Below are 18692 nucleotides of genomic sequence, written 5' to 3' on the forward strand. Positions count from 1 at the left end.
ATTTAACAATCATGAAATCAAAATTCACATCCGTCTATGGGATCAACCACCTCTCTCAAGAGGACAACTACCTTCTTATGCAGCCATCTGACCATATGGACATGCTAAAAAATATACAAAAATGTGTCCCATTTCCTTTCTTCACACTAGTGGCACTGCTCCAAAGTTCTGGCTGAGAGTCTATGTTGGCAATTTTCCAGGACCCTGGGTTGCCCTTAATTGGCATGATTGCCCAATAATGTGCATAATCTGCATCGCTGGATACTCAAGCCAAAAGCAAACAACTGTAATACTTGCTTTCACTCCCTGCTAAAACCCTATTTTTGATTAACAGAGAAAAAAGAAGGAAGAAGAATAAACATAAATAACACACTCGTTACACAAACACAGTAGATTTATCTAAAACATTCTGACACGAAATGCTGAAAAAGAAAATCGTCAGTGGTGATTGTCGATTAATGTTAAAAATATAAAACCACCTCATATTCGTATGGTGATTTACAATTTACAAAGAACATACACATATATGATGTCCTTCTAGTGACTCAAAGATAAGTGAATTGAGCGATTGCTCAAATGAAACTGATTGCAGCTTTTACCGGTATGAAAAAAAACAAGTCACTTGAATTTGGAATGACAAATTTAAAAGGTGCTGAAATGGCACCTTAATAATTTAGGAACTTTACTAGGGAGCAAGTGACAACTTCTGGGAGTTTTTCTCATGGAAACGATTCAGTCTTTCTCAACTGAAGTCTTAAAACAGTTCATGGAAGGTATGTTCAAATCATGACAATTAGAACAGCTAGGTTTAACAATGGGCTCCTGGAATTTCTTTCTTTCTTTCTTTGTTGAGGAAGATTAGCCCTGAGCTAACTGCTGCCAATCCTCCTCTTTTTGCTGAGGAAGGCTGGTCCTGAGCTAACATCCATGCCCTTCTTCCTCTACTTTATATGTGGGACGCCTACCACAGCATGGCTTGCCAAGTGGTGCCATGTCTGCACCCAGGATCCGAACCTGCGAACCCCGGGCCGCTGAAGCGGAACGTGTGAACTGAACCACTGCGCCATCAGGCTGGCCCCTGGAATTTCTTATCTCCAGAAATTCCTCAGTATTTCAGAACCAGGCCCACTCTGACCCTGCTCGAAGCAGAAAGATGGTAAACTATCTCTAGTAGTAACACATACCATTAGATTAGCATATTGGTATATTAAGTTTATATGATACTAATTAATGAAGTAAGTAAAATTTATTATCTATCCATTTTAAAAAAACAATTAATTTAAAAGAAAATCTCACTCAAGGAAACACATTTGAGAACAAAACTTGACAATGATATTTAAAGAACCTTAAAACTATTCATACCAGTTGATCCAAAATTTCCACCCCAGAAAAAAAGCTTTATGCTTTACCATGTTTCTTATGGTGTTACTTTCAATAATGTAGTTTAAAAGCAACCTAAATGCCAAGAACAGAGAAATGACTACATGATGGCCCAACCATAAAGAACACCAGTGGCTCCCCCCAACATTCACAAGAGTTTTGAAAGTTAAACAGAATAAATAATTTAATAATTTAATAATAATTCTAAAATATTTGCTATAAACATTATTGTTTCTCTGATATGATCTTAAGTCATGAAAAACAAACGACTTTATTCAGGGAATGATATGATTATAGGTGATTTTTATTCTTTTCCCCAAAGAATAAAATATATTTCTGGTTTTTTAATAATCAGAAAAACTAAGGACTTTAAAAATTATTACATTTTTCATAAAATAGAAAAATGCTCATTATTAACATCAAATGGAAAAATCAGGCTATAAAAATTTTATGTATCTCAATTTTGTAAAAACCATTAGGATAACAGATCTTCAGAAGGTAATACTTCAAATTGCTAAATTTAGTTATTTCTAGGTAACATGAATTTATTTATAGAAAAACTTTGGAAAATAAAATATAAACATAGAATAAACCACCCATACCCTGCTGTATGTATATATTTGCATACATATGTCTATATGCTTAATACAGACATACATACAAATATATATATTTTTGTCACATACAGCTAGGATTATTTATTTACTTACATGGCTTGCATCTCTATTTTAACATTATTGCATATACATTTTCCCATGCTATTTTCTTCTCTATATTTGTCTTTATTTTCGCTAATTAGAATAATTACATTTATAATCAGAAAAATAATTCAACTTATCCAAACTTAAATACCTCCTTCGTCTTGCTTTTATTTTTACTAAAAGCATCCATTAACCTGTGTCTCTTACATATTTCAATCTATAAAATGTCTTCTGATAATCCATACTTACTCTCTTCCATAATACTTTGGTCTGTTTTCTACCTATTGGGAAAAGGAAAAAAAAGGATATTTATGAAAATGCAAATGTTCAGAACATTACTCAACATCTCGTATATGTGACAAACCAAAGCATATATTAAGAAAAAGAATTAGAATAAGATTAGAAAAATCAATCTGGAGTCCCAGTTCTATCAGCAGATTAACTGTGCCCTTTGGACTGGTCACTTCGTCCCTCAGACCAGTTTCTTATCTATAAAATGCTGTGTATGTAAAAGGAGTTGGACTAGGGCCCCCACCGTGGCTGAGTGGCTTCAGCGGCCTGGGGTTTCACTGGTTCGGATCCTAGGTGTGGACATGGTGCTGCTCATCAGGCCACGCTGAGGCGGCGTCCCACATAGCACAAGCAGAGGCACTCACAACTAGAATCTACAACTATGTTCCAGGGGGCTTTGGCGAGGAGGAAAAAAAAAAAAGAGTGGGACTAAATTAGCTTTCATTTCTAGGATTTTATGAATCTGAAAAAATATCTACATCACTTTATCAAAAAAGTAAAATAAAACATCCAAAAACTTAATGCCACAATTGTGTCAGAACAGATTGTGGTTTTCTCTCCCATCCTCTCCTTCCTGTTACTCCATATTCCCTTCTGCTAACATCTCAGTATAATCTTGCCCTTTTGCTCTTCCATCAGCTCTTCTCTCACCACAGGTCTTCTCCCTACGTCGGGTGTGCTGGCTGGAGATAAAGAAAGGCCCAGCAGAAAAGGTGCTAGGGGATTCCTACTGGAGTAGACAGAGAGAGAGTATTGCCCTATTCATTCAAGAAACATTTACTGGATGGCAAATAGGGGATAGGCATTGTCCTACCTGGAAGAGGACGCATCATGGTAATAAGACAAAAATTCTACTTTTTTTTTTTTCTTTGAAACTTACATTCTAATGATGAGAGACAACGAATAAAGAAGTTTAAAGAAATAAACAAGAAAACAGGAAGTGCTGATAAGTGCTATAATGAAAATAAGAATGGATAAGGTAAAAGAGAGGGCTAACGAGGTACTGAAGTTGGGCGGTCAGGAAAGGCATCTCTGAGAAGACATTTAAACTGAGTCCTAAATGACAAGAAGCCAGGCCTAGCTGCAAAATATCAGAAATGGAATAAGCTTTCCCTAGGAGGTACCTGGGTGACACTACGGACTACATTTATTGAGTTTGTGTTGTGTATTTTAATTACATTGGAAGATCACTGAATCCTCACAATGAGATATGAGTTACTCTACTCCATCCTCGTAAGATAGTATTATCATTCTCATTTTACTGATGAAGAAACTGAGTATCCGCAAGGTTAGACAACTTGTTCAAGGTTACAAAGTGGTGGAGCCCAAGCTAAAACTGGGATTCTTACTCAGGAATAGCAAAAAGGGCCCAGACCCTTTGTCTATTTGACACTGACTCATCTGAATTACTTAAATACGGCAGTTCCCAAAGCAACTCCAAGTCCACCCTTTCAGTGATCCCCTCCCTTGGCCCCTCTCCAGAGCCTGACTGCCAAGTCTAGGTTACCTACCCACTGGTCATCAAGGTATAGTACCATTTTCAGCAAACCTGATACATTTGTTCATAGCATAGAAAAAAAATTGTGTTTCAATGAAAAATTATGCATTATCTATAGCATACACTACTGGCTTATCTAGCTCAGTCCACCGTCTTTGAGCTATTTTGGAACTCTCTAAGTGGTAGGTAACGGATACATAGACTTTTTCCTGTGTGATAGTGGTTTAACTGACTGCTTTTCTATGCCCCCACCCAGCAGAAAAAAGATTTTTGTCTCTATTTGCAAGTCATTTCAACATTCCTTGACTCCATATAAATTTGTGCTTTTTAACTTTTCCTTTGAATTGATTTTAACATCTGCCGGGTTTCCTCACATCATATGAGTAAATAAATGTTTTAATATGTGTGCATCTTCATATCTGAAGGAGAGACATGATTTTACCTTTTTCTGAAAACTATATTGAAATAATAATTATCCTTCAGGAATCTTCTGTTGTCTGGTGAGTCTGTAGTCAGGTTATTTATCTTCTGAAGGTAAACTCTACCTCATTTGGTCTTGTTGCATAATTTCTCTGCTCATAATACACAGTGTCCTAAAAATATGCCAGCTGGTCCCTAGGGCTACAGATGATGGCTCTTCTATTTTTAGGTCCAGAGCTTATTAGAGCAGGGTGAGGCAGCTGCTTGAGAGAAAACCTTTGCTTTTGAGGTGAAAATCCAATGCTTAAGTCTTAACTTAAAGAATTAATTTAAGGTTCTACAGCATTATATGATAAAATGTTATCAAGAAGAACAATTTTGCAGTGTCCATTCAAACTAAAAATGTGCAAACTCTCAATATTTACTCTTGAGCAACACTTACACATGTACACACAAAGATATGTATAAGAATGCTCACTGAAACATTGTAGTCATTTTTAAAATGGAAATAACAAATATACACCAATAGGGGAATAACTGAACTGTGTTACAGTATAAATAATAGACACAGTTTGAATGGATTATGTAGACCTATAGGGACTAACATGAAGAAGTCACTGAGACAAACTACTCAATACAAACATAAGTTATGGAATAATAACACAGTGTAACACCATTTAGGAAAAGCACACACACACACACACAAAATACTACAATAAATATTTATAGTAGAGAGAGAGATCTGGAAAAATATATACCAAATTCAAATGGTTACCTCTAGGAAGGTAGGGGAGAAGTGAAGCAAGGGGCCCATGGGAAAGGCAAAAAAGAGACTTTACTATTATCTGTAATACAATTTTTTAATAAAGAATGGATGCATGCATTACTTACAACACTGATACCACCTTAAAAAATAGAAACCAAGATTAACTTTTGTGCAATCTAATATTGGAGTCTCAGACACATTAGAACGGGGTCCCTCAATGGGGTCCCCCAACATTTTGAGAAGAGAAGATCATGGCCTTTCCCCTGAACCATGGGATCTTTGCAGGTGGTTGAGGGTGACATACTTTATCAGGCCTATGGGACTGAGGTAAAAAGAAAGGAAATTTCTTGAATATGCTCTACTTATTGATGAAAATCCTGGACGAATGCAAAGAAATGGTGGTGGCTGAGAGACTGATACCCACAAATGGTGTGGTAATCCAAGACAAATACTGATTATTTATTTGATAACCCTGTATTAAGTCCTGTAAATCAGTATGATTCCATTGATTGCCTAAGTGATCATCTTCACAACACAACTGATTTTGGCGTGATATCACTGAATAATTATTTTGCTTTACCCGAAAGAATTTTGAATTAAAAGAAATTAGGTAAACGCTGATGAATAATACAGTACTTTTATAATAAGCAATAAGCCCAAAATAAAATTCACACACCAACTGCATCTTTTCTGCATTTCTATAATGGAAATGTCAAATAAAACTTAAACTAATTTTTTTTCTCTCCTGTAGATAGTGAAGGGGATCAGAATATGCCACCTCAAAATATGCCACATTCGCATAAGGATTATTTTGAGCTGAAGGCAATTAACAGCGAGCAGATACAAGAAGAACAATTTGCCCCTTGTCTTTCTGTCAGGGCATAAATAAATTCCCCATTCGTGAAGTAAATTTATATTTATAAAGGAAAGTTCCATATGTAAAGGTGCCCTCCTCTCCTGTAACAGGAAGAGGAGACAAGAATGACTCCAGAGACAACTCTTACCACCTAAGATGACTTGAGTCTGCAGAATAAACCTCACTAAACAACCCATATTTACTATACATTTCTTAATCACCTTCTCACAACTTACCACTACCCTCAGAAGCCCAAATCCCCTTCTCCTTTGTCTGGTCTCTTTTCCACACTTTATCACCCTTTGTTAAGATGGTATATAAGGTTCCTGGGTCTAAATGCCTCTGTGGGGTTTTCACTTACCTGCTATAAGCCCCTTCTTCCCCATGTGCATATGAAATAAACCTTCCCTCCTGTTAACATCTCTTTTGTCAGTTTAATTGGCAAGCCCCAGACACAGAACCTAACAGGGTAGAGGGGATGTTTTGCTGACATCTAAGATATCATTACTTAAGCAGTGATTTGGAACAGTCTTTTCAAACTCACAAATAGTATAGCATTACTCTGAGAGATAATCAATTAAAGAGTTAGTCTGTAATATAAAAATGATTATTAAGTATCCCAAGTTAGTTTACTTGCAAATACATCAAACTGGGAATTTAAATGCTACATGCAATAATAAAAATGTATTTAAGCTTATACAAACATTTAAATGCTTGTTTCTAAGTTTTTAAAATTCATAATAATAGTCAAGGGACTTTTTACAGATTAAAACTGGTTGAAGTCAACGTGACTAAGTAAGATATTATTTTAAATTAGTACTTGTGTTGAATTACATGCTTTGCTTTCTCCAGTTTTTTATATTGAGTAGTTAACATTTTTTCATGATACCATATCAAGGTTAGGAAAAATGAGGAATGAAGAGAACAGAAAAGATTTCCAACTAAAAATAAAAGGTGCTCATAAAATGTTTTTCAGCTTGGTTGGCATAAATGTTGTATGTCATGCCACCAGAAAAGGAAACTTTAAGTTAATCTACTATTATTGAATACGACATAAAGTGCATAGTATAATATAAGAATTCAACAAATAACTAAACAGTAGATGTCATTTTACAATATTTTAAATATCAGTGGAATTCCTTAAATTAACATTTACTGCAGAGTTTTGTATGTAATGACCTATTTTCATCATACATAAGGCATTTTAATCAAACTCACTCTTGTATCTTATTTCCCAGAAAAATAAGAAGAACTTGTTTAATAAAGAAATGTTTTGCTCTCCAAAAGAAATTTGAAAACAGTAGAAACAAACAATAAAAGTATTCTAAATGTTAATGCCCCTCCCTCCTTCCCTACAACGCTATAGGTTCAGCTTTCGGATTATTTCTTTTACTAAGGAAACCCTGTTCCATGGCTATAGTTCAACACAGTTGTTCCTGAGCCAGACCTGATAGGTTAGGGTTAAAGGTCAGCATTCTCACTGCTTCAGCAGCCCGGGTTTGGTTTCTAGGCGCAGAACCACATCATTCGTCTGTCAGTTGCCATGTTGTGGCGGTGGCTGACAAAGAACTAGAATGACTTACAAGTAGAATAAACAACAATGTACTGGGGCATTGGGGAGGAAAAAAAAAAAAAGGAAAGAAGATGATCAGCAACAGATTTTCAAAAAACAGAACAAAAAAAAGCCAGAGTTGTTCCAAAAAATGTATTCTCATTTAAAGAATATGTACTTCTGGAGGCAATGCCACTAGAACAATGAAGTAGAACGTTTAGAAAATTTCCAAAACGTTTAATGCTGCTCTTTCATAATAGTGGTGCTGACTTGGCCAGAAGTCACAGGAAATCATTATCTCCTTACCTCTTGTTCACATTGTGAAAAATGGTACACGTAGGTAGGCACTTTAAACCTAGTCTGGAAGTCTATGTGATGCTTCTTAAAAGTTAGGGTATACAGGGGCTGGCCCCGTGGCCGAGTGGTTAAGTTCGCGCGCTCCGCTGCAGGCGGCCCAGTGTTTCGTTAGTTCGAATCCTGGGCACGGACACGGCACTGCTCATCAGACCACGCTGAGGCAGCGTCCCACATGCCACAACTAGAAGAACCCACAACGAAGAATACACAACTATGTACTGGGGGGCTTTGGGGAGGAAAAGGAAAAAATAAAATCTTTAAAAAAAAAAAAAAAAAGTTAGGGTATACATACATGAAGTTGTAAAAAATAATATGACCTTGGCCAAATATTACTATTTTTTCAGGCAGCACCCTAGAAATATGTATATAAAAGCTATGCACAAAAAAATACTTTCAAGTGTCAAGATTTTGTTTTGCATTGTTTTTTTAAAAAGGCTCAGTTGTTTGGAGGCACAGAAGGAGGAAAAGGGAGAAAAATACACATTTGGTATTTGCCTCCTACAGTGGCTGACTCTGAATTAAAGGTGAGTAAGTCAGTCAATATTCAAACCCAGCTTTGGATCTATTTTAATTTCCTAAGTTAAAGTCGGGGGGGGGGGGGGAAGAGAGGGAGGGAGAGTAGAGTGCAGGGGGAGAGGAGTGGAGGGGAAGAGAAGAGTGTGGGGGAACAGAGAAGAATGGAGCAGGAGGAGAGAGAAGTAGAGAGGGAGGGGAGAGGAGTGGAGAGGGAGGGGAGGAGGAGAAGGGAGAGAAAGAGGAGGAGGAAGAAGAAGGAGAGGAGGACTACACGGGGGAGGAAGAGGGGGAGGAAGAGGACGGAGGGGAGTTTTAAAACAGCTCAAAGACAATGAAAGGCTGGAATCAGAAAACCTGGAAGGACATCATGCACACAGACAATGCAGTTTTCCACTGAAGCATAAATTCTTCATTACATTGTTTTTTCTCATTGCATTTTACACCATAGAAAATATCAACGTGGATAATAGTTAAGTTTCAATAGCCAAAAAAATTAATTTACAAAAATTTAAAGAAAATGCAGTGGCTGCATAGCGAGGAATAAGAACTTATCAAAGAACTACAAAGCTGGAAATGAGTTGTAGGGAAAAGGTGAGAAAATGAGGTCAGAAAGGTCATGGAACTTACAAAGACTGTATAACTCTTTATTCTCCACTAATAGTAAGATAAACTTCTAGGTGCTTGCCTTCCTCCTCAATTCTGTAGCATTCCTGATGGTATTTAGACCAAAGTTAGAAGTACTAAGAACGCAGCTTACTTTCCATTCTATTTTAGACTTCATCCAAGAAAACCATTAACCTTAGCATGCCAACTAGGTTAGCTCTCTCTCTACTGTCAGATTTTACAAATTCAATACGGAATATTTACAGAGTTTTTTAAAGCTCTGTAATTACTACTTGGGGACTCGCTGAAAACTAGTTATTCAGTTTCTTGAGATTATTTTTTTAATTAGTAGACTGCATTAGAACAGGATAATAGGTAAATTTTTAAAAAACAAACTTCCTTCTATTCACTATTTTCCCACCTTAGATTCAAGTACCTTCTAGGTAGGAGGGATAAAGAGGTAGAAACTACCAACCTGCTTATGTACCAGCTAACTGGTAAAGAGGTTCTTTTTGCAACTGTAGTTGTGATCTCCAACTTTATAAATGTACTTCTACATCAAGGTATTACAGATTTTGACACCAAAGCATATCTTACTACCCAATTGCCTACGAACACAGAATTTTAAACAAGAGCAAAAGATACTTTTTAAAAGACTATTTTGAAAGTAAAATAAGGTGAAAACAGGCTTTTGAGTGATCGGCTGATTTTAAAATAAATAGTTGGTTTTAATAATTCAGTACTACTACTCAGCATTCATAAAAAATGCTTTCCAGATGCAAAGCATATTGTAAGTGTTAAATAAAGGATCATTATAACACCCAAGAGATATCTGAGCATGATAATCTTTATTTTTGTGGAATCAAAAGTTGAGCTATAGGCTGTGTCAGCACATAGTGGCAATTAGTGGTGAAGCTACAGTTTCTATTAAAGTGCTTTACTCCACTCCTGTCCCAAACTCTCATGCTCCCACCTAGTAGAATACGTCCTCTAAAACAGAGCAAGCATAAGACAAGTGCTTTTGTACCTCCCATGCATTCCCTTAAGTCTTTATTAAACATCTATTTATGTTTCAAGCACATTCAAGGCACCTGGGAAATACTGATCAACAAAACAGACCAGGATCCCTACCCTCGTGGAGCTTGTATTCAAGGAAGGGAAGATAGCAACAAACAATAAACAAAATAAATAAATAAACTACATAGTATATTACAAAATGAAAAGTGTTACGAAAGCAAAGTAGCATAGGTAAGAACTGGAGATGTTGGAGCGTGTTCAAGTATAATTTTAAATATGGTAATCAGGATAGGTCCCATTGAGAAGGGAAGACTTGAAAGATATGGAAGAATCAGCCTCGTGGATGTTAGAGACAAGAACATCCCAGGAGAAGGAGTCAGTGCAAGAGCTCAGAGGAGCACCGCTGGAGTATGTGAGGAACAAGGCTGGTGTGGTTGAAGCAGAAGTGGAGGACAGAAGGAGGGATGGGGAAATAGTAGGGGATGAGCACAGCAAAACAAAGTGGATGCAAGATCATACGGGGCCTTAGAGGCCATCGTAAGGACCTGGCTTTTACTCTGAATGAAATGGGAAGCCAAGGCACAGTTTTGAGTAGAAGAGTGACACGATCTGACTAAAGTTTTAAACAGAACATTCTGTGATGAGAATAGACTATGAGGGGAAAGATCAGTTAAGAACTACTTCAGTTACACAACTGAGAGACTACTGTATGTTGGGGTAGACTAATTTACTATGACAAGTCAACTTATGTATATAATAACTAGACACAACAGAAGCTTATTTCTTGCTTATATAACATTCCTGGATAAGTATTTGGGTCAGAAAGACACTGTCCTATATACAGGCATCTTCCATCTTGGAGCTCCACCATCTCCTGGTTTTTATCTGGACCCAAGCAGACGGGAAAATAATAGGTAGAAAGTTTGAATGGGTCTGGCATCAAAGCTCACGTCTATTCCACAAGAGAAACTTGACTTACAGACATAACTATCTAAAAGAAGCTGGGGAACTTTAGTCTAGCTGGATTTCCAAGGAAGAATGGAGTTTGGTGGGTATCCAGCAGTTTCCACAGTTCATACCTGAATGGTACCTACAGAGATAATAAGAAATGGTAGGATTCTGGACATATTTTGCAAATAAACCCAATATGGTTTCCTGATGGATTAATTCTGAGGTAGTAAGAAAGAAAAAAAAAGTCAAGGATGATGCATGGTTTTTGATCTGGGCGACTGGAAGTAAGGACCTGCTATTAACCAAGCTGTGGAAGGCTGTGGCAAAAGCAGGTTTGCGAAGGAGGGTAAAGGTCAGTTCTATTTCCAGTGTGTTATATTTGAGACGTCTCTTAGACACCTGAGGGAGGATGGAGAATAGGCAATTGAGTATATCGTGTGCATATACTGGACTGGAAATATAAGTTGTATTAAAACCTAAAACCAGTAAGATCATCAGGGAGTAAACAGAGGTCGAGAAGAAATAAGGATCAAAGACTGAGTCCTGGAGCACTCGAACATCAAGAAGTCAGAGAGAAGAACCAGCAAAGGAAACTGTGGAGACAGGAGAAAAACCAAAAGACTGTAATGCCCTGGAAATGAAGTGAGAAAACGAAAAATCAAGGAGGAAAGTGTCACTGACTATGTCAAGAGCTGCTGACAGGATAAGCAAGAGAAGAACCGACCACTAGATGTAGCAGGGTGGGAGTCACCAGCGACCTTGAGAAGTGGTTCTGGTCGGGTGATAGTGGGTCAAAGCCTGACTAGAGAGGGTCTAAGAGAAAATGAGAGGAGCAGGATCAGAAACAGCTAGTACAGACAACACTTTCAAGTGTTTTCTACAAAGGAGAACAAAGAAATTGGGCAGGGCAGATGGAAAAAGTAGGGTTAAGAGAATTTTTTAAGACGGAAAAAATAATAGGATGTTTTTAGGCTGATGAAAATGATCTTATAGAAAAAGGAAAAACTGTTGATGATGGAGGAGTATGGACGGGGGTAGGAATTGCTAGGATTATGTCTTTGAGTAGATGAGAGGAAATGGGATCTAGTATAGTGGAGAGCTGGCTACCATCTAGGATAATGGGCAAGAAAGCAGACTATGTGGACCCAAATGCTGATGGGTGAGTAGATGTGGTGGTGGAAGTTCTCTTTCGATTGCTTTGATCAGGAGTAAAGTAGGAGACAAGACCATGACCTGAGAGGACAGGGAGCAAGGTACTGGAGATCCGAGGGGAAAGGAAAAGGGTGGAATGGATTAGCAAAGCACAGCAGGACTCCCAGGGACCATTAAGCACCAACTTGAGGTTCACAAATTGAATGTGAAGCCTGGTGAGCACTTTGTTTCTCTCCAGCCATATTCAGTTTCTTGGGAGTATGTGCAGAGCAGGCAGAGGTAGATTTCCACAAGGTTGTGGTTTTGCCAAGCAAGTAGGACATGAGAGAGCATCATGAGAGGGAGTTGACTGGTTCCCCAACATCTACTAGATTTGCCCCTCTCATTCAACCCCATGACTCTTGTCACCAAGTCCTGTGAATTCTACTGCTTTACACAGTCCTGTTTCCTGTCTCTCTCGGCTATTCCTAGAACCAGTGTCTTACTGTATGCCTTTATCACTTTTCACTAGGGTTACTGTAATCCCTCCTAAACCAGCCTTTTTTTCCTCTAAAAGGTCCATCCTTCTCCTTGGCCCATCTTCCACATTGCAGCCAGAATGTGCTTTCTAAGCCTAAGTCTGATGATGTTTTTCTCCTGCTTAAAACACTTTCACTTCCCATAGCTATGAGGATGAAATCCAAACTTGTAAGCTTAGAACACAGAAGTGTGTAATAGTGCTGCCCGCTCAGCACTCTGCTCTCATCTGCCACTCTCCCACAAGCACTGTGCACTCGGCCACAGGAACTGCACGCACATGGAAGGAGATAATTGCCACCAACTCTGCTGTAATGGTTGATTCACTGCTCATTCCCCACCAACACAGTAAGCTCCTTAAGGAGAGGGGTCTTGCTTTACTTGACTTGAATCCTGAAGACTTAGCAAATAGCATCCCCTCAGAGAATACTGATTGAATGAATAAATACATACATGTCACAGAAAGAACTGAAGCCTCTCTAAGAGATACAGACATTAACACACACATTTCTATAAATGGTATAATAAGAGCATTGTGTTGCAAAATAAATTACACAACTCATTCATTCATCCAACAAACTTTTAATGGTCTTTACTGCACACCGGTCACCACGGCCAGGTGCTGGATATAATCCACTGGGGTCAGACAGGTAAGTAAGTAATGATTACTGTCGACTTCCTACTTTTATAACCAGATCTGAAGAGAAACTTCTAAAAAATACATGCTAGCAAAATGTATATCGAATATACATCTAAGTGGTATTGTGACTAGAATTAGAGTATAATGTAAACTACGTAACTTTCTCCACATTTCTCATTACGCTCACAGCCTTGATTTGAGTTTGGTGCATTCCATCCAGCCTCAGTCAGCTTTAACTGACCAGCCTTGAAAAACACAACTACAGTCGTCATAATAATGAGGAGCTGTGTTCAAAAATGTGCTCCAGCTCCCTGTGATGCCAACTCCAAAAATGGGTCACACAGAGTAGATTTAGTTTTATGTGTTTAAAAGTCCTAACTACATTCCCACTGTTTGGGTGCCAGGGGAAAAAAAAGGGCGTCCGTTCTAAGGCCTCATGTTTAAGAATGAAGAATTTGACCATGTTTAAGACTTTGACCATTAAGAATGGTCAAATACCATACTGGTTTGATTTACATAGTTTTAGTATGAATCAATTAAAGACATGGAACTTCTTTGGTGTCTCTATCTAAATATATATATTGTGTATGCCTATATAATTTACACCTGTGTCTGTCTCTCTATACACATACACACATATATACATTTACTTGAATTCAACCAGGTACTTGATATAAAATAAGAAAATAACTTTTTACATAATTAAAAATCACACAAGTGTATATTTTATACTTATATTTACTATGAACTATATTTCACTGAATAAATTATATATTTACATCAATTTATATTGATACACAAAAATATATACCATTACTTTATGAGTGATAAGGGATTTCCAAGGGGAAATCTGATTATATGACCTTATATATTTTATGTGCTAACTTCAGAATTAACCCCACCATAAGATACAAGTGCATCAGAACAGCATCATTAAGAATCATTTTCAAGCTTTAAACTATTTGCTTGGTTTCTAAAGCATGCCTAAAATACTTAGTTGTGGACCTGGGCATCTTTCCCCTTTAAAAAGAATTACTTAATATCTAAATTTCAAAATTTTCTCTAAACAATAGCCTTTAATAAAAAACTTTCTATGTTTTAGCATTCACAATGACAATTGGCAAGAATTTCTGAAGTTAAAAAAAACGCATTAGTTACAATTTTATTTTCTGTCACATTATGTTACTTCTTACTATTATATATATTGTGTTTTAGCATTCTGCCTCCAATAATTTATGATTTGTTTTAACTGTTGACTAATTCAGGTTTTAAAATAAGGTGCTACAGATCTTGTTCTCAAGAATGCTAAGAGAAATTTAGCTGAGAAAAAGCAGAACACGAAGAACTAAGGGCTTGGACCACAAAAGAAGGTCATAGGGGCTGGCCAGGTTGCATAGTGGTTAAGTTTGCATGCTCTCCTTCAGTGGCCCAGGGTTCGTAGGTTCGGATCCCAGGTGCAGACCTACACACCACTCATCAAGCTATGCTGTGGCAGCGTCCTACATACAAAATACAGGAAGACTGGCATGGATATTAGTTCAGGGACAATCTTCCTCAAGTAAAAAGAGGAAGACTGGCAACAGACGTTAGCTCAGGGCCAATCATGCTCACCAAAAAAAAAAAAAAAAAAAGAGAGAGAGACAGAAGGTCATAGACACAGCTAGTCACTAAATACCCATTCCCTTTGGGTGAGCATAATTTCCCAGCCTCTCAATTTACATTCTGTGATACAATGTTATAGTTAGAAGAATAGGGAATGGACATGTGCACATACAAATGAGCAGCGTCAGTTCCCCCTTTCTCACGACTGTAGTAATATCCTTAAAGACAAAGTCACTGGATCCATTTTTATAATTATAATTAGCATCCATAGATAATAATTTTTATTTAAAAGCACCATCAACTTATCTATTGTATTAACTTTTCTCTTTTTCTCTCTACATTTCAGAGCTAATTAAACCCTATTGCCTTTTCTCCCTTAAAATATAGTGGCCACTTAGTGCTTAATGCCCCCAAACCAATTCCTTAGTTAAATATTTGAGGCTGAACTTCAACTGGTTCCTCAGGATGTTTTTATCCTTATTGTCCGCCACTCCCAAGAAGCTTTAGTTCTTCCAAACTAAACATTTATCATTTAATCAAAACTAAGATTGAAACTTTTCTTTCTCCAAGAAGTATTTTTAGGTTAGCTCCATCTCACTGATTAATCCTTTACTTTCACCTCAAATGGATATCTAAGTTATTTGACTGTATTACAAGAATTTAATGGGAGTCGTTATTGCTCAAAATAAGTAGTCTTGCAGCATTAGTGGATTATAAATACTTTCAGTTTCTATATTTATAAATCTAATCATTAGAACCATACTGAGTGTGAATGTCATTTCTTTAAAAGGGAAACCACTTCCCCCTATTTAGTAACTGCCGTTTAGTTATCGCCTGGTGAAAACAGGAAGACACTGAGCACTATAGAGATTGGTCAAAAATAGAAACAAGTGGTTATCACTACTAATTTCTAAAATAAATATATGCATCTTATGCATGCATATTTAATCTTTATTAAGCAGCCAAACTTAAGCAACTAACAGATCCTCAGTTTTGAATACTGTGTGAGGATGTTTACACTGCACAAGGGGAGCCAGTCCACAGTAAATCCTTTTGCACGTGGAGCAGCATTCCTTGCCCATCAATGTGCCACTAGAACATGATCGATAATTTCTTGTGAAAGAAAACTAAGCACAGTGAAAATGATGAATAGATTCCTCAGCTTAAGTAAGAAAATCTCAATTGCTCTTCTGGGTTCCCAGTACTTATATGCCTTCCTTTAAGCAACAGCATGGAATATGACAGTCTAGTTTTTCAAGGGATGGCGTACTCAGTCAACCACATCACAAAACTAAATCAAGAGAAATTATCTGCAGAAACTCTAAGAGCCATCCACTTCCCTAGCAGTCTGTGTCGTATCTTTGCACGAGGCGGATCACCAGAAGTCTATACACTTGGACCACATCAGCTTAGCCCTTTAAAAAGAAGCTTCACTGATTTCTTGCTCCTTAATGTTGTGCCAACTGCTGTAAGAAACAACTGTCAATCCACTTTTGCATGGGCTGTGAAACTACAGTTGGTCACTGTATGTAACATCCATAAATGTACTTCACATACTAACCTACCCGATTTTTTTAAAGAATTTAATTCAGGTAAAAACTGGATCCTATTTGCCTTTCTGATCCTTAAGGTTTAAGCACTTATGACTGTGATCCTTTTTCACACAATTATATTGATCCTCAACCAGCACTGCAATCAATTGGCATACTTGTTGCTTCTTTTATTTTCCCCAACTTTTCTTTTCTTAATCCTTTTATTACTTTTGTCTTCATTTGTGTGGTCTCAAATTCTTTTGAGAAAGGCAAAGTACAGATATTACGTTACTAATACTTCTGGACTTTTCAAAGAACTACTGCCAATGTTTCACTTTCAGTTAAAAGTTTAAAAAATTGTGTCTGGAGTATGAAGCAAAATGGAACATTACATTTATTAAATAGCAGTTAGAAAAAATTCTCACTACATGTAAAATGACTTCATCATCCTTGATCACAGCACAGTAGCAATGAAATGCAATCACCAAGCACACACTCATTCCATACATACATATATGCAGACTGGACATCTACATGTATTTATTTTCTTTCTTTCTTTTTTTTTTTGCTGGGAGAGATTCACCCTGAGCTAACATCTGTTGCCAATCTTCCTGTCTCTGTCTCTGTCTCTGTCTCTCTTTTCCTCCTCATAACCCCAGTACACAGTTGTATATTCTAGTTGTAAGTCCTTCTAGTTCTTCTATGTGAGCCACTGCCACAGCATGGCTACTGACAGAAACAGTGGTGCGCTTCTGTGCTGGGAACTGAACCTGAGCTGCTGAAGCACAGCGTGCCAAACTTTGACCACTAGGCCATCCAGGCTGGCTCTACATGTATTTAAACTGCAATAGCACATTTAAAAGATAATTTCATGAAATTCCTGCCTAAGTTTATGGGTTCTCTTTGTGACTAACTATATAATTTCAGAGCTATTCAATGTTTTTTTAAACCAGATGTCACAATAACAAAATCTATTTCAACATTTTTTTAAATAGAGAAGCAATTCTTTCTCATAGTGTATCATCTAAGAAAGTTATAATTTTATATTACCTCATATATAGTCCATATTCAAATTTCTCCAGTTGCTTCCAAAATATGTAGTTTTAAAGAGAGAAAGAGAGAGAGAGATCTCTATCTCCAGGACCCTACCAAGGTGCGTGCACTGCATTTGGTGGCATGTCTCCTTGTCTCCTTAATTTTAGAACAGTCTCACCACCATTATTTCTTTTATGAAAATGACATTATTCACAAGCCCACGACAGCTGTCTTACAGAATGTGTTCTGGATTTGTCTGATTCATACTTCATAAACAGATTTAAGTTCAACATTTTTAGCAGAAATACTATATAGGTGACATCGTGTATGACTCATTGCATCACTTCAGGAGACAAATGTCAGTTTGTCCCATTACAGGTAATGCTAAATTTGATCACCTGGCTAAGAATGTGACTGCCAGATCTCTCCACTATAAAGATGCACTTTTCTCTTTGCAATTCATAAATAATTGGTGAGACTATGTGAATATCCTGTTTACCTGAAATCTTTCACTCAATGGTTTTAATATCCAATGATGATCTTTGCCTCACTCAATTATTATTAATGCAAATCATTACCATTCCTTCTATATTTTTAGCCACCATTCTGCTGTAAAGAACAACTTCACATTTTCCCCCTCTTTTTTTTTTCTCTTTGTACTGGGGTAGGTTTTTCTTTTTTTTTTTTTAAGTATGATTATGGATTTAAAGATTCTCTTTTCATTCAATGCATTATGATTCATTACTATCATTACTCTTTTTGATATCAAATTGTTCCAAATTTTGCCTGTGGAACCCTTCAAGTGGGCTCTTATATCTTTTTGACATGTTCCCATCCATTTTTGAGCCTTTCTTGCTTTCTGACATAACAAAATGTTCCAGGGTGTCTCTGTCTCATGTTCTGGGATGAGGAATTTCTCTAAGGAGCACTGGCTCCTTTGAGTAGGAAACAGTATTTGGAAACCAAAATTCGGGCGCTGGGTATGGGTATGTTCATTCTTACTGAGGCATCAGTGCTTCTAAGCCCTTTCCACGCACTGAGATAGAAAACACACTTTTAAAAATCTATGAGTTCATATTGATAACTCCAATTCCGGCTCAATACCACAGTGTACTCCTCCATTTCCCTCCATTTCCCATATTTATGTCTCCTAAGAATGCTGGCTCCTCCAAACCCAACATAATTACTCATTTGCTCTATCTTATATAATACACAAAATTATTTTAGAATTACTACATAAATACCACTAACAACAACAAATCTACTAAGTATGGTTAAAGGTCTTTTTGTAGGTTATGGTTCTTAGA

General features: G+C 37.1%; 1 protein-coding gene across 3 annotated transcripts in view; it reads right to left on the bottom strand.

Moving 5' to 3' along the window:
- The window catches only part of CHN1 (chimerin 1), a 192052-nt gene that overhangs the window by 122468 nt on the left and 50892 nt on the right, over positions 1 to 18692 (bottom strand). For all 3 annotated transcript variants that reach the window (XM_070580250.1, XM_070580251.1, XM_070580252.1), the window contains one exon: positions 2331 to 2362. In XM_070580250.1, coding sequence (XP_070436351.1) covers positions 2331 to 2362 — 32 coding nt within the window. The remainder of the gene's footprint in view (positions 1 to 2330; positions 2363 to 18692) is intronic.

This window comes from Equus przewalskii, chromosome 17 (genome assembly GCF_037783145.1).
Source record: "Equus przewalskii isolate Varuska chromosome 17, EquPr2, whole genome shotgun sequence".
NCBI classification, from domain to species: domain Eukaryota; kingdom Metazoa; phylum Chordata; class Mammalia; order Perissodactyla; family Equidae; genus Equus; species Equus przewalskii.